Raw genomic sequence first — 14,164 nt, forward strand, 5'->3', positions numbered from 1 at the left:
ACGGGGAAGACCCAGGACACGTTGGGAAGACTATGTCTCCCGGCTGGCCTGGGAACGCCTCGGGATCCCCCGGGAAGAGCTAGAAGAAGTGGCTGGGGAGAGGGAAGTCTGGGCTTCCCTGCTTAGGCTGCTGCCCCCGCGACCCGACCTCGGATAAGCGGAAGAAGATGGATGGATGGATGGATTATATACCTGTACAACTATATAAAAAAGCTAACACGCTAACGCTAACCTGCATCAAGTATTAAAATACTTGATTGAGGTGTATACCTGTAAAAAAAGCTAATATGCTCAAATTAGCAGCAAGTGCCAAAATACGACTCAGAATTTTATTCATGCAAAAAAGCTGTTGTATGGTAGCATGCTAACAGTAAATGTCAAGTACTAAAATTAATATTTCTGAAATATATACCTGTAAAATGTTCAAAAAAGGCTAACATACATCAAGTACCAAAACGTACGACTCTGGCGTATATACCTGTACAACTATATAAAAAAGCTAACACGCTAACGCTAACATGCATCAAGTACTAAAATACATGATTGAGGCTGTAAAAATAGCTAAAGAAGTTAACAGTAAAAACCCTGACCTTGGCCCCGCCTGCAGCTGATCGTGTGTGGTCTGGGCAAGATCGACATCAGCGACTGGAAGACCAACACGCGACTGAAGCACTGCACGGCCGACAGCAACATAGTCAAGTGGTTCTGGAAGGCCGTGGAGTCCTTTGATGAGGAGCGGCGAGCACGCCTGCTGCAGTTCGTCACTGGATCCTCCAGGGTCCCTCTGCAGGGATTCAAGGCCCTCCAAGGTAAGACTAGCTCTAGTCAGGCCCTCCAAGGTAAGACTAGCTCTAGTCAGGGCCTCCAAGGTAAGACTAGTTCTCATCAGGCCCTCCAAGGTAAGACTAGCTCTAGTCAGGCCCTCCAAAGTAAGACTAGTTCTAGTCAGGCCCTCCAAGGTAAGACTAGCTCTAGTCAGGCCCTCCAAGGTAAGACTAGTTCTAGTCAGGCCCTCCAAAGTAAGACTACCTCTAGTCAGGCCCTCCAAGGTAAGACTAGTTCTAGTCAGGCCCTCCAAGGTAAGACTAGCTCTAGTCAGGCCCTCCGAGGTAAGACTAGTTCTCATCAGGCCCTCCAAAGTAAGACTAGATCTCATCAGGCTCTCCAAGGTAAGACTAGTTAACATCAGGCCCTCCAAGGTAAGACTAGCTCTAGTCAGGCCCTCCAAGGTAAGACTAGTTCTAGTCAGGCCCTCCAAGGTAAGACTAGCTCTAGTCAGGCCCTCCAAGGTAAGACTAGTTCTAGTCAGGCCCTCCAAGGTAAGACTAGCTCTAGTCAGGCCCTCCAAGGTAAGACTAGTTCTAGTCAGGCCCTTCAAAGTAAAACTAGCTCTAGTCAGGCCCTCTAAAGTAAGACTAGCTCTAGTCATGCCCTCCAGGGTTAGACTAGATCTAGTCAGGCCCTCCAAGGTAAGACTGGTTCTAGTCAGGCCCTCCAAGGTAAGACTAGCTCTAGTCAGACCCTGCAAGGTAAGATTAGTTCTAGTCAGGCCCTCCAGGGTTAGACTACTTCTAGTCAGGCCCTCCAGAGTTAGACTACTTCTAGTCAGGCCCTCCAAAGTAAGACTAGCTCTAGTCAGGCCCTCCAGGGTTAGACTGGTTCTAGTCAGTCCCTCCAAGATAAGACTGCCTTTAGTCAGGCCCTCCAAGGTAAGACTAGCTCTAGTCGGGCCCTCCAAGGTTATGACTAGTTCTAGTCAGGCCCTCCAAGGTAGGACTAGTTCCCATCAGGCCCTCCAAGGGAAGAGTAGCTCTAGTCAGGCCCTCCGAGGTAAGAGTGTTTCTAGTCAGGCCCTCCAAAGTAACACTAGTTCTAGTCAGGCCTTCCAAAGTAAGACTACTTCTAGTCAGGCCCTCCAAGGTAAGACTAGCTCTAGTCAGGCCCTCCAAGGTAAGACTAGCTCTAGTCAGGCCCTCCAAAGTAACACTAGTTCTAGCCAGACCCTCCAGAGTTAGACTACTTCTAGTCAGGCCCTCCAAAGTAAGACTAGCTCTAGTCAGGCCCTCCAAGGTAAGACTAGCTCTAGTAAGGCCCTCCAAGGTAAGACTAGTTCTAGTCAGGCCCTCCAAGGTAAGACTAGTTCTAGTCAGGCCCTCCAAGGTAAGACTAGTTCTAGTCAGGCCCTCCAAGGTAAGACTAGCTCTAGTCAGGCCCTCCAGAGTTAGACTACTTCTAGTCAGGCCCTGCAAGGTAAGACTAGCTCTAGTCAGGCCCTCCAGAGTTAGACTACTTCTAGTCAGGCCCTGCAAGGTAAGACTAGTTCTAGTCAGGCCCTCCAAGGTAAGACTAGCTCTAGTCAGGCCCTCCAAGGTAAGACTAGTTCTAGTCAGGCCCTCCAAGGTAAGACTAGTTCTAGTCAGGCCCTCCAAGGTAAGACTAGCTCTAGTCAGGCCCTCCAGAGTTAGACTACTTCTAGTCAGGCCCTGCAAGGTAAGACTAGTTCTAGTCAGGCCCTCCAAAGTAAGACCAGCTCTAGTCAGGCCCTCCAAAGTAAGACTAGTCCTAGTCAGGCCCTCCAAAGTAAGACTAGGTCTAGTCAGGCCCTCCATGGTTAGACTAGTTCTAGTCAGGCCCTCCAAAGTAAGACTAGCTCTAGTCAGGCCTCCAGGGTTAGACTAGTTCTAGTCAGGCCCTTCAAAGTAAGACTAGTTATAGTCAGGCCCTCCAAGGTAAGACTAGCTCTAGTCAGACCCTCCAAGGTAAGACTAGTTCTAGTCAGGCCCTCCAGGATAAGACTAGCTCTAGTCAGGCCCTCCAAGGTAAGACTAGTTCTCATCAGGCTCTCCAAGGTAAGATTAGTTCTAGTCAGGCCCTCCAAGGTAAGAGTAGCTCTAGTCAGGCCCTGCAAGGTAAGACTAGTTCTAGTCAGGCCCTCCAAAGTAAGACCAGCTCTAGTCAGGCCCTCCAAAGTAAGACTAGCTCTAGTCAAGCCCTCCAAAGTAAGACTAGTCCTTGTCAGGCCCTCCAAAGTAAGACTAGGTCTAGTCAGGCCCTCCAGGGTTAGACTAGTTCTAGTCAGGCCCTCCAAAGTAAGACTAGCTCTAGTCAGGCCCTCCAGGGTTAGACTAGTTCTAGTCAGGCCATTCAAAGTAAGACTAGTTATAGTCAGGCCCTCCAAGGTAAGACTAGCTCTAGTCAGGTCCTCCAAGGTAAGACTAGCTCTAGTTAGGCCCTCCAAGGCTAGCTCTAGTCAGGCCCTCCAGAGTAAGACTGGATTCTAGTCAGTCCCTCCGAGGTAAGACTAGCTGTAGTCAGGCCCTCCAAGGTAAGACTAGCTCTAGTCAGGTCCTCCAAGGTAAGACTAGTTCTAGTCAGGCCCTGCAAGGTAAGACTAGCTCTAGTCAGTCCCTCCAAGGTAAGACTAGCTCTAGTAAGGCCCTGCAAGGTATGACAAGTCCTAGTCAGGCCATTCAAAGTAAGACTAGTTCTAGTCAGGCCCTGTAAGGTAAGACTAGTTCTAGTTAGGCCCTCCAGGGTTAGACTACTTCTAGTCAGGCCCTCCAAAGTAAGACTAGTTCTAGTCCGGCCCTCCAAAGTAAGACAAGCTCGAGTCAGGCCTTCCAGAATAAGACTGGTTCTAGTCAGTCCCTCCAGGGTTAGACTGGTTCTAGTCAGTCCCTCCAAGATAAGACTAGCTCTAGTCGGGCCCTCCAAGGTTATGACTAGTTCTAGTCAGGCCCTCCAAGGTAGGACTAGTTCCCATCAGGCCCTCCAAGGGAAGAGTAGCTCTAGTCAGGCCCTCCGAGGTAAGAGTGTTTCTAGTCAGGCCCTCCAAAGTAACACTAGTTCTAGTCAGGCCTTCCAAAGTAAGACTACTTCTAGTCAGGCCCTCCAAGGTAAGACTAGCTCTAGTCAGGTCTTCCAAGGTAAGACTAGCTCTAGTCAGGCCCTCCAAGGTAAGACTAGCTCTAGTTAGGCCCTCCAAGGTAAGAGTAGCCCTAGTCAGGCCCTCCAAGGTAAGACTAGCTCTAGTCAGGCCCTCCAAGGTAAGACTAGCTCTAGTTAGGCCCTCCAAGGTAAGAGTAGCCCTAGTCAGGCCCTCCAAGGTAAGAGTAGCTCTAGTCAGGCCCTCCAGGGTTAGACTAGATCTAGTCAGGCCCTCCAAACTAAGACCAGCTCTAGTCAGGCCCTCCAAAGTAAGACTAGCTCTAGTCAGGCGTTCCAAAGTAAGACTAGTTCTAGTCAGGCCCTCCAAAGTAAGACTAGTTCTAGTCAGGCCCTGCAAGGTAAGTCAAGTTCTAGTCAGGCCATTCAAAGTAAGACTAGTTTTAGTCAGGCCCTCCAAGGTAAGACTAGTTCTAGTCAGGCCCTCCAAGGTAAGACTAGCTCTAGTCAGGCCCTCCAAGGTAAGACTAGTTCTAGTCAGGCCCTGCAAGGTAAGACTAGCTCTAGTCAGTCCCTCCAAGGTAAGACTAGCTCTAGTAAGGCCCTGCAAGGTAAGTCAAGTTCTAGTCAGGCCATTCAAAGTAAGACTAGTTTTAGTCAGGCCCTGTAAGGTAAGACTAGTCCTAATCAGGCCGTCCAGGGTTAGACTACTTCTAGTCAGGCCCTCCAAAGTAAGACTAGTTCTAGTCAGGCCCTCCAAAGTAAGACTAGTTCTAGTCAGGCCCTCCAAAGTAAGACTAGTTCTAGTCAGGCCCTCCAAGGTTAAGACTAGTTCTAGTTATGTCCTCCAAGGTAAGACTAGCTCTAGTCAGGCCCTCCAGAATAAGACTGGTTCTAGTCAGTCCCTTCAAGGTAAGACTACCTCAAAGGTTAAGACTAGGTCTAGTCAGGGTGCAGACACCAGGACAGCTTTATCAGTATCTCTGTCCTGACTTGTCACAGGGGTTGGCACCCAGTCCTAGTATTCACTTCACCCTGAGTCCTTCTCTCATGGACAACATTTAAAGGGGAACATTATCACAATTTCTGAAGGGTTAAAACCAATAAAAATCAGTTCCTAGTGGCTTATTTTATTTTTCGAATTTTTTTTCAAAATTTTACCCATCACGCAATATCCCGAAAAAAAATGCTTTAAAGTGCCTGATTTTCGCTATCTGTAAATCCACCCGTCCATTTTCCTGTGACGTCACGGCGTGATGCCAATACAAACAAACATGGCGGATAAAACAGCAAGATATAGCGACATTAGCTCGGATTCAGACTCGGATTTCAGTGGCTCAAGCGATTCAACAGATTACGCATGTATTGAAACGGATGGTTGGAGTGTGGAGGCAGGTAGCGAAAACGAAATTGAAGAAGAAACTGAAGCTATTGAGCCATATCGCGACAGACAGCGGCAACGAGAATGAATTCGGCGATCGCCTTCTAACCAACGATTGCATCTTTTGACCACTGGTGCAACTTGAATCTGTCGATTGGTATGTGTTTGTTTGACATTAAATGTGGGTGGGGGGAAAAGCTGGATGCAAATATAGCTACAAATGAGGGATAATGATGCAATATTTACATACAGCTAGCCTAAATAGCATGTTAGCATCGATTAGCTTGCAGTCATGCCGTGCGCAAATATGTCTGATTAGCATTTAAGTCAATAACATCAACAAAACTCACCTTTGTGAATTTGTTGACTTTATCGTTGGAAATGCATCTGCAGGATATCCACACATTTATGTCGTAGCATCCCTATCGTCGGTAGCGATGCTACGACAGAACAGGACAAACGAGGGACTTTCGCATGTTTTGACCACTGGTGCAACTTGAATCCGTCGATAGGTATGTGTTTGTTTGGCATTAAATATGGGTGGAGGGAAAGGCTGGACGCAAATTTAGCTACAAATGAGGCATAATGATGCAATATGTACATACAGCTAGCCTAAATAGCATGATAGCATCGATTAGCTTGCAGTCATGCCGTGCGCAAATATGTCTGATTAGCATTTAAGTCAATAACATCAACAAAACTCACCTTTGTGATTTTGTTGACTTTATCGTTGGAAATGCATCTGCAGGATATTCACACATCTCTGTCGTAGCATCCCTATCGTCGGTAGCGATGCTACGACAGAAAAGAACAAACGAAGGACTTTCGCATCTTTCGACCACTGGTGCAACTTGAATCCGTCGATTGGTATGTGTTTGTTTGGCATTAAATGTGGGTGGAGGGAAAGGCTGGACGCAAATATAGCTACAAATGAGGCATAATGATGCAATATGTACATACAGCTAGCCTAAATAGCATGTTAGCATCGATTAGCTTGCAGTCATGCCGTGCGCAAATATGTCTGATTAGCATTTAAGTCAATAACATCAACAAAACTCACCTTTGTGATTTTGTTGACTTTATCGTTGGAAATGCATCTGCAGGATATCCACACATCTCTGTCGTAGCATCTCTATCGTCGGTAGCGATGCTACAACAGAAAAGAACAAACGAAGGACTTTCGCATCTTTCGACCACTGGACCAACTTGAATCCGTCGATTGGTATGTGTTTGTTTGGCATTAAATGTGGGTGGAGGGAAAGGCTGGACGCAAATATAGCTACAAATGAGGCATAATGATGCAATATGTACATACAGCTAGCCTAAATAGCATGTTAGCATCGATTAGCTTGCAGTCATGCCGTGCGCAAATATGTCTGATTAGCATTTAAGTCAATAACATCAACAAAACTCACCTTTGTGATTTTGTTGACTTTATCGTTGGAAATGCATCTGCAGGATATCAACACATCTCTGTCGTAGCATCCCTATCGTCGGTAGCGATGCTACAACAGAAAAGAACAAACGAAGGACTTTCGCATTTTTCGACCACTGGTGCAACTTGAAACCGTCGATTGGTATGTGTTTGTTTGGCATTAAATGTGGGTGGAGGGAAAGGTTGGACGCAAATATAGCTACAAATCAGGCATAATGATGCAATATGTACATAGGGCTGGCGTAAATAGCATGTTAGCATCGATTAGCTTACAGTCATGCCGTACGCAAATATGTCTGATTAGCACTTAAGTCAATAACATCAACAAAACTCACCTTTGTGATTTTGTTGACTTAATCGTTGGAAATGTATCTGCTATGAGTGTCGCAGGATATCCACACATCTCTGTCATAGCATCCCTATCGTCGGTAGCGATGCTACGACAGAAAAGAACAAACGAGGGACTTTCGCATCTTTCGACCACTGGTGCAACTTGAATCTGTCAATTGGAATGTGTTTGTTTGGCATTAAATGTGGGTGTAGGGAAAGGCTGGATGCAAATTTAGCTACAAAGGATGCATAATGATGCAATATGTACATACAGCTAGCCTAAATAGCATGTTAGCATCGATTAGCTTGCAGTCATGCCGTGCACAAATATGTCTGATTAGCATTTAAGTCAATAACATCAACAAAACTCACCTTTGTGATTTTGTTGACTTTATCGTTGGAAATGCATCTGCAGGATATCCACACATCTCTGTCGTAGCATCCCTATCGTCGGTAGCGATGCTACGACAGAAAAGAACAAACGAAGGACTTTCGCATTTTTCGACCACTGGTGCAACTTGAAACCGTCGATTGGTATGTGTTTGTTTGGCATTAAATGTGGGTGGAGGGAAAGGTTGGACGCAAATATAGCTACAAATCAGGCATAATGATGCAATATGTACATAGGGCTAGCGTAAATAGCATGTTAGCATCGATTAGCTTACAGTCATGCCGTACGCAAATATGTCTGATTAGCACTTAAGTCAATAACATCACCAAAACTCACCTTTGTGATTTTGTTGACTTAATCGTTGGAAATGTATCTGCTATGAGTGTCGCAGGATATCCACACATCTCTGTCATAGCATCCCTATCGTCGGTAGCGATGCTACGACAGAAAAGAACAAACGAGGGACTTTCGCATCTTTCGACCACTGGTGCAACTTGAATCTGTCAATTGGTATGTGTTTGTTCTGCATTAAATGTGGGTGTAGGGAAAGGCTGGATGCAAATTTAGCTACAAAGGATGCATAATGATGCAATATGTACATACAGCTAGCCTAAATAGCATGTTAGCAAGATTAGCTTGCAGTCATGCCGTGCGCAAATATGTCTGATTAGCATTTAAGTCAATAACATCAACAAAACTCACCTTTGTGATTTTGTTGACTTTATCGTTGGAAATGCATCTGCTTTGGGTGTCGCAGGATATCCACACATCTCTGTCGTGGCATCCCTATTGTCGGTAGCGATGCTAAGACAGAACAGAACAAACGAGGGACTTTCGCATCTTTTGACCACCGGTGGAACTTGAATCCATCGATTGGTATGTGTTTGTTTGGCATTAAATGTGGGTGGAGGGAAAGGCTGGACGCAAGTATAGCTACAAATGAGGCATAATGATGCAATATGTACATACAGCTAGCCTAAATAACATGTTAGCATCGATTAGCATGCCGTGACCATACCTCCTAAAAACCTGTGACGTCTTGTGTACACGTCATCATTACACGACGTTTTCAACAAGAAACTCCGGGGAAATTTAAAATTGCAATTTAGTAAACTAAAAAGGCCGTATTGGCATGTTTTGCAATGTTAATATTTCATCATTGATGTATAAACTATCAGACTGCGTGGTGGGTAGTAGTGGCTTTCAGTAGGCCTTTAAAATTGAAAACACACACTTTTCGAAGATGTATTAGCAGCCATGACCACATGATGGCGACATAAACACATGTACAAGTTTGACTAGAAAATACAGACTTTTCAAAGATGTATTACCTGCGCTGACCACATGATGGCGACATAAACACATGTACAAGTTTGACTGAAAATACACACTTTTCAAAGTGTGGTGACTATCACTTCTGCACACAGTGTACAATAATTATCACGACTTATTCAGATATGTGGTCCATTTTAATTAAGTGTTTCTATTTTTCCATTGCAGGAGCTGCAGGCCCTCGACTTTTTACCATCCACCAGATAGATGCCAACGCCAACAACCTCCCCAAAGCCCACACGTGGTAAGGAGAATGTATTTTCATATTAGTGACAATGTAAAACAGTCTTCTCTTAAAATTGTTTTGAAAACAGTTTTAAAGTGGCCTGTAGGATGTGCCGGTAGCTCGGTTGGTAGAGCGGCCGTGCCATCAATTTAAGGGTTCCAGGTTCGATCCCAGCTTCTGCCAGCCTAGTCACTGCCGTTGTGTCCTTGGGCAAGACACTTTACCCACCTGCTCCCAGTGCCACCCACACTGCTTTAAATGGAACTTATATATTGGCTTTCACTATGTTAAGTGCTTTGAGTCACTAGAGAAAAGCGCTATATAAATATAATTCACTTCACCTTCACTTCACTATACATATATATATACATATATACACACACACATATATTTTATAGATACACATACATATTTTATATATATATATTTAATGTGTATATATATATATATATGTATATATATATTGTTTGTATATATATACATATAAAATATATATATATACGTGTGTGTATGTATACACACACACATTTGTGTGTGTGTATATATATATGTTTATATATATATGTATATATATGTAGGCTGATCATCATATACTGTATATATATGTATATATATATATTTATTAAATATATATATATATATATATTATCATATATATATATATATATTATCATATATATGATGATCAGCCGTTTTTCAGGGAAGTTTTTGCTGTGGAGTAAAAAGTGTTTTTAAAGGCCTACTGAAATGAGATGTTCTTATTTAAACGGGGATAGCAGGTCCATTCTATGTGTCATACTTGATCATTTCGCGATATTGCCATATTTTTGCTGAAAGGATTTAGTAGAGAACATCCACGATAAAGTTCGCAACTTTTGGTCGCTAATTAAAAAGCCTTGCCTGTACCGGAAGTAGCAGGCGATGTGCGCGTGACGTCACTGGTTGTAGAGCTCCTCACATCTGAACATTGTTTATAATCATGGCCACAAGCAGCTAGAGGGATTCGGACCAAGAAAGCGACAATTTCCCCATTAATTTGAGCGAAGATGAAAGATTTGTGGATGAGGATAGTGAGAGTGAAGGACTAGAAAAAAAAGTAAAAAAAAAAAAAAGGCAAGGGCAGTGAGAGCAATTCAGATGTTATTAGACACATTTACTAGGATAATTTTGGAAAATACCTTATCTGCTTATTGTGTTACTAGTGTTTTAGTGAGATTAAATAGTACCTGAAATCGGAGGGGTGTGGTGACCGCCAGTGTCTCTGGTGGGAGGAGGCAATAGTCCGCAGCTGCAGGAGGACGCAAGCTCCGCTCATAACTACGGTAAAAGCCGACTTATTAGCACAAATTTCTCACCGAAACCTGCCGGTTGACATGTGGTCGGGATCCATGTTCGCTTGACCGCTCTGATCCATAGTAAAGCTTCACCTTCGGGAATTTTAAACAAGGAAACACTGTGTGTTTGTGTGGCTAAAGGCTAAAGCTTCCCAACTCCATCTTTCTACTTTGACTTCTCCATTATTAGTTGAACAAATTGCAAAAGATTCAGCAACACAGATGTCCAGAATACTGTGTAATTATGCGATTAAAGCAGACTACTTGTAGCTTGGATCGGCTGGAAAATAACGTCCGCTACAACCCGAGACGTCAATTGCAAGCGTCATCATAAGCATCATCATACCGCAACGTTTTCAAAAGGACACATTGCGGGAAATTGAAAATTGTAATTTCGTAAACTAAAAAGGCGGTATTGGCATGTGTTGCAATGTTAATATTTCATCATTGATATATAAACTATCAGACTGTGTGGTGGCTAGTAGTGGCTTTCAGTAGGCCTTAAAGCGGTTGGTGGTAGATTTTTATATAATATTTATATGATATTTAATATTACCTACGTTGTAACATTATAAACTATAATGTAACAATGTTAACTATGATGTAACAATATTAACTATGATGTAACAATATTAACTATGATGTAACAATATTACCTGTGATGTAACAATATTAACTATGATGTAACAATATTAACTATAATGTAACAAACTATGATGTAACAATGTTAACTATGACATAACAATATTAACTATGATGTAATAATATTAACTATGATATAACAATATTAACTATGATGTAACAATATTAACTATAATGTAACAAACTACGATGTAACAATATTAACTACGATGTAACAAACTATGATGTAACAATATTAACTATGACGTAACAATGTTAACTATGATGTAAAAATATTAACTATAATGTAACAAACTATGATGTAACAATATTAACTACGATGTAACAAACTATGATGTAACAATATTAACTATGACGTAACAATGTTAACTATGATGTAAAAATATTAACTGTGATGTAAAAAATTATGATGTAACAATAATAACTATGACGTAACAATATTAACTATGATGTAAAAATATTAACTATGATGTACCAAACTATGATGTAACAATGTTAATTATTATGTAACAATATTGACTATGATATAACAATGTTAACTATGATGTAACAATATTAACTATGATGTAGAAATATTAACTATGATGTAACAATGTTAACTATGATGTAACAATATTAACTATAATGTAAAAATATTAACTATGATGTAACAAACTATGATGTAAAAATATCAACTACGACGTAACAATATTAACTATGATGTAAAAATATTAACTCTGATGTAACAAACTATGATGTAACAATGTTAAGTATTATGTAACAATATAACTGTGATGTAACAATATTAACTATGATGCAACAATATTAACTATGATGTAACAATATTAACTATGATGTAACAGTATTAACTATGATGTAACAAACTATGTTGTAACAATATTAACTATGATGTATCAATATTAACTATTATCTAACAATATTAACTATAATGTAACAATGTTAACTATGACATAACAATATTAACTATGATGTAACAATATTAACTATGATGTAATAATATTAAATATGATGTAACCATATTAACTGTGATGTAACAGTATTAACTATGATGTAACAATATTAACTATGATGTAACAAACTATGATGTACTGTAATGTAACAAACTATGATGTAACATTATTAACTGTGATGTAACAATATTAACTTTGATGTAACAATATTAACTATAATGTAACAAACTATGATCTACTGTAATGTAACAAACTATGATGTAACAATGGTAACTGTGATGTAACAAACTATGATGTACTATAATGTAACAAACTATGACGTAACAATGTTAACTGTGATGTAACAATATTAACTATGATGTAACAATATTAACTATAATGTAACAAACTATGATCTACTATAATGTAACAAACTGATGTAACAATATTAACTATGATGTAACAATGTTAACTGATGTAACAAACTATGATCTACTATGATGTAACAAACCATGATGTAACAATGGTAACTATGGTGTAACACTATTAACTGTGTTGTAACAATATTAACTAATGCAACAATATTAACTATGATATAACAATATTAACTATGATGTAACAAACTATGATGTACTATAATGTAACAAACTATGATGTGACAATGTTAACTGTGATGTAACAATATTAACTATGATGTAACAATATTAACTATAATGTAACAAACTATGATCTACTATAATGTAACAAACTATGATGTAACAATATTAACTATGATGTACTATAATATAACAAACTATGATGTAACAATATTAACTGTGATGTAACAATATTAACTTTGATGTAACAATATTAACTATAATGTAACAAACTATGATCTACTATAATGTAACAAACTATGATGTAACAATGGTAACTGTGATGTAACAAACTATGATGTACTATAATGTAACAAACTATGATGTAAGAATGTTAACTGTGATGTAACAATATTAACTATGATGTAACAATATTAACTATAATGTAACAAACTATGATCTACTATAATGTAACAAACTGATGTAACAATATTAACTATGATGTAACAATATTAACTATGATGTAGCAAACTATGATCTACTATAATGTAACAAACTATGACGTAACAATGGTAACTGTGGTGTAACAATATTAATTATGATGTAACACTATTAGCTGTGTTGTAACAATATTAACTAATGTAACAATATTAACTATGATATAACAATATTAACTATGATGTAACAAACTATGATGTACTATAATGTAACAAACTATGATGTAACAATGTTAACTGTGATGTAACAATATTAACTATGATTTAACAATATTAACTATAATGTAACAAACTATGATCTACTATAATGTAACAAACTATGATGTAGCAATATTAACTATGATGTAGCAAACTATGATGTACTATAATGTAACAAACTATGATGTAACAATATTAACTGTGATGTAACAATATTAACTTTGATGTAACAATATTAACTCTAATGTAACAAACTATGATCTACTATAATGTAAAAAACTATGAAGTAACAATGGTAACTATGATGTAACAAACTATGATGTACTATAATGTAACAAACTATGATGTAACAATGTTAACTGTGATGTAACAATATTAACTATGATGTAACAATATTAACTATAATGTAACAAACTATGATCTACTATAATGTAACAAACTGATGTAACAATATTAACTATGATGTAACAAACTATGATCTACTATAATGTAACAAACTATGACGTAACAATGGTAACTATGGTGTAACAATATTAATTATGATGTAACACTATTAACTGTGTTGTAACAATATTAACTAATGTAACAATATTAACTATGATATAACAATATTAACTATGATGTAACAAACTATGATGTACTATAATGTAACAAACTATGATGTAACAATGTTAACTGTGATGTAACAATATTAACTATGATGTAACAATATTAACTATAATGTAACAAACTATGATCTACTATAATGTAACAAACTATGATGTAACAATATTAACTATGATGTACTATAATGTAATAAACTATGATGTAACAGTATTAACTGTGATGTAACAATATTATCTTTGATGTAACAATATTAACTCTAATGTAACAAACTATGATCTACTATAATGTGAAAAACTATGATGTAACAATGGTAACTATGATGTAACAAACTATGATGTAACAATGTTAACTGTGATGTAACAATATTAACTATGATGTAACAATATTAACTATAATGTAACAA

At 39.2% G+C, this 14,164-nt stretch overlaps 1 protein-coding gene across 1 annotated transcript in view; it reads left to right on the forward strand.

The window, feature by feature from the left end:
- smurf2 (SMAD specific E3 ubiquitin protein ligase 2) overlaps positions 1-14,164 on the forward strand; it is a 236,307-nt gene that overhangs the window by 217,030 nt on the left and 5,113 nt on the right. Inside the window, exons 17-18 of the mRNA XM_061884285.1 lie at positions 608-809; positions 8,923-8,998. Coding sequence (XP_061740269.1) covers positions 608-809; positions 8,923-8,998 — 278 coding nt within the window. The remainder of the gene's footprint in view (positions 1-607; positions 810-8,922; positions 8,999-14,164) is intronic.

The sequence above is a fragment of the Nerophis ophidion genome, linkage group LG23 (assembly GCF_033978795.1).
Source record: "Nerophis ophidion isolate RoL-2023_Sa linkage group LG23, RoL_Noph_v1.0, whole genome shotgun sequence".
NCBI lineage: Eukaryota > Metazoa > Chordata > Actinopteri > Syngnathiformes > Syngnathidae > Nerophis > Nerophis ophidion.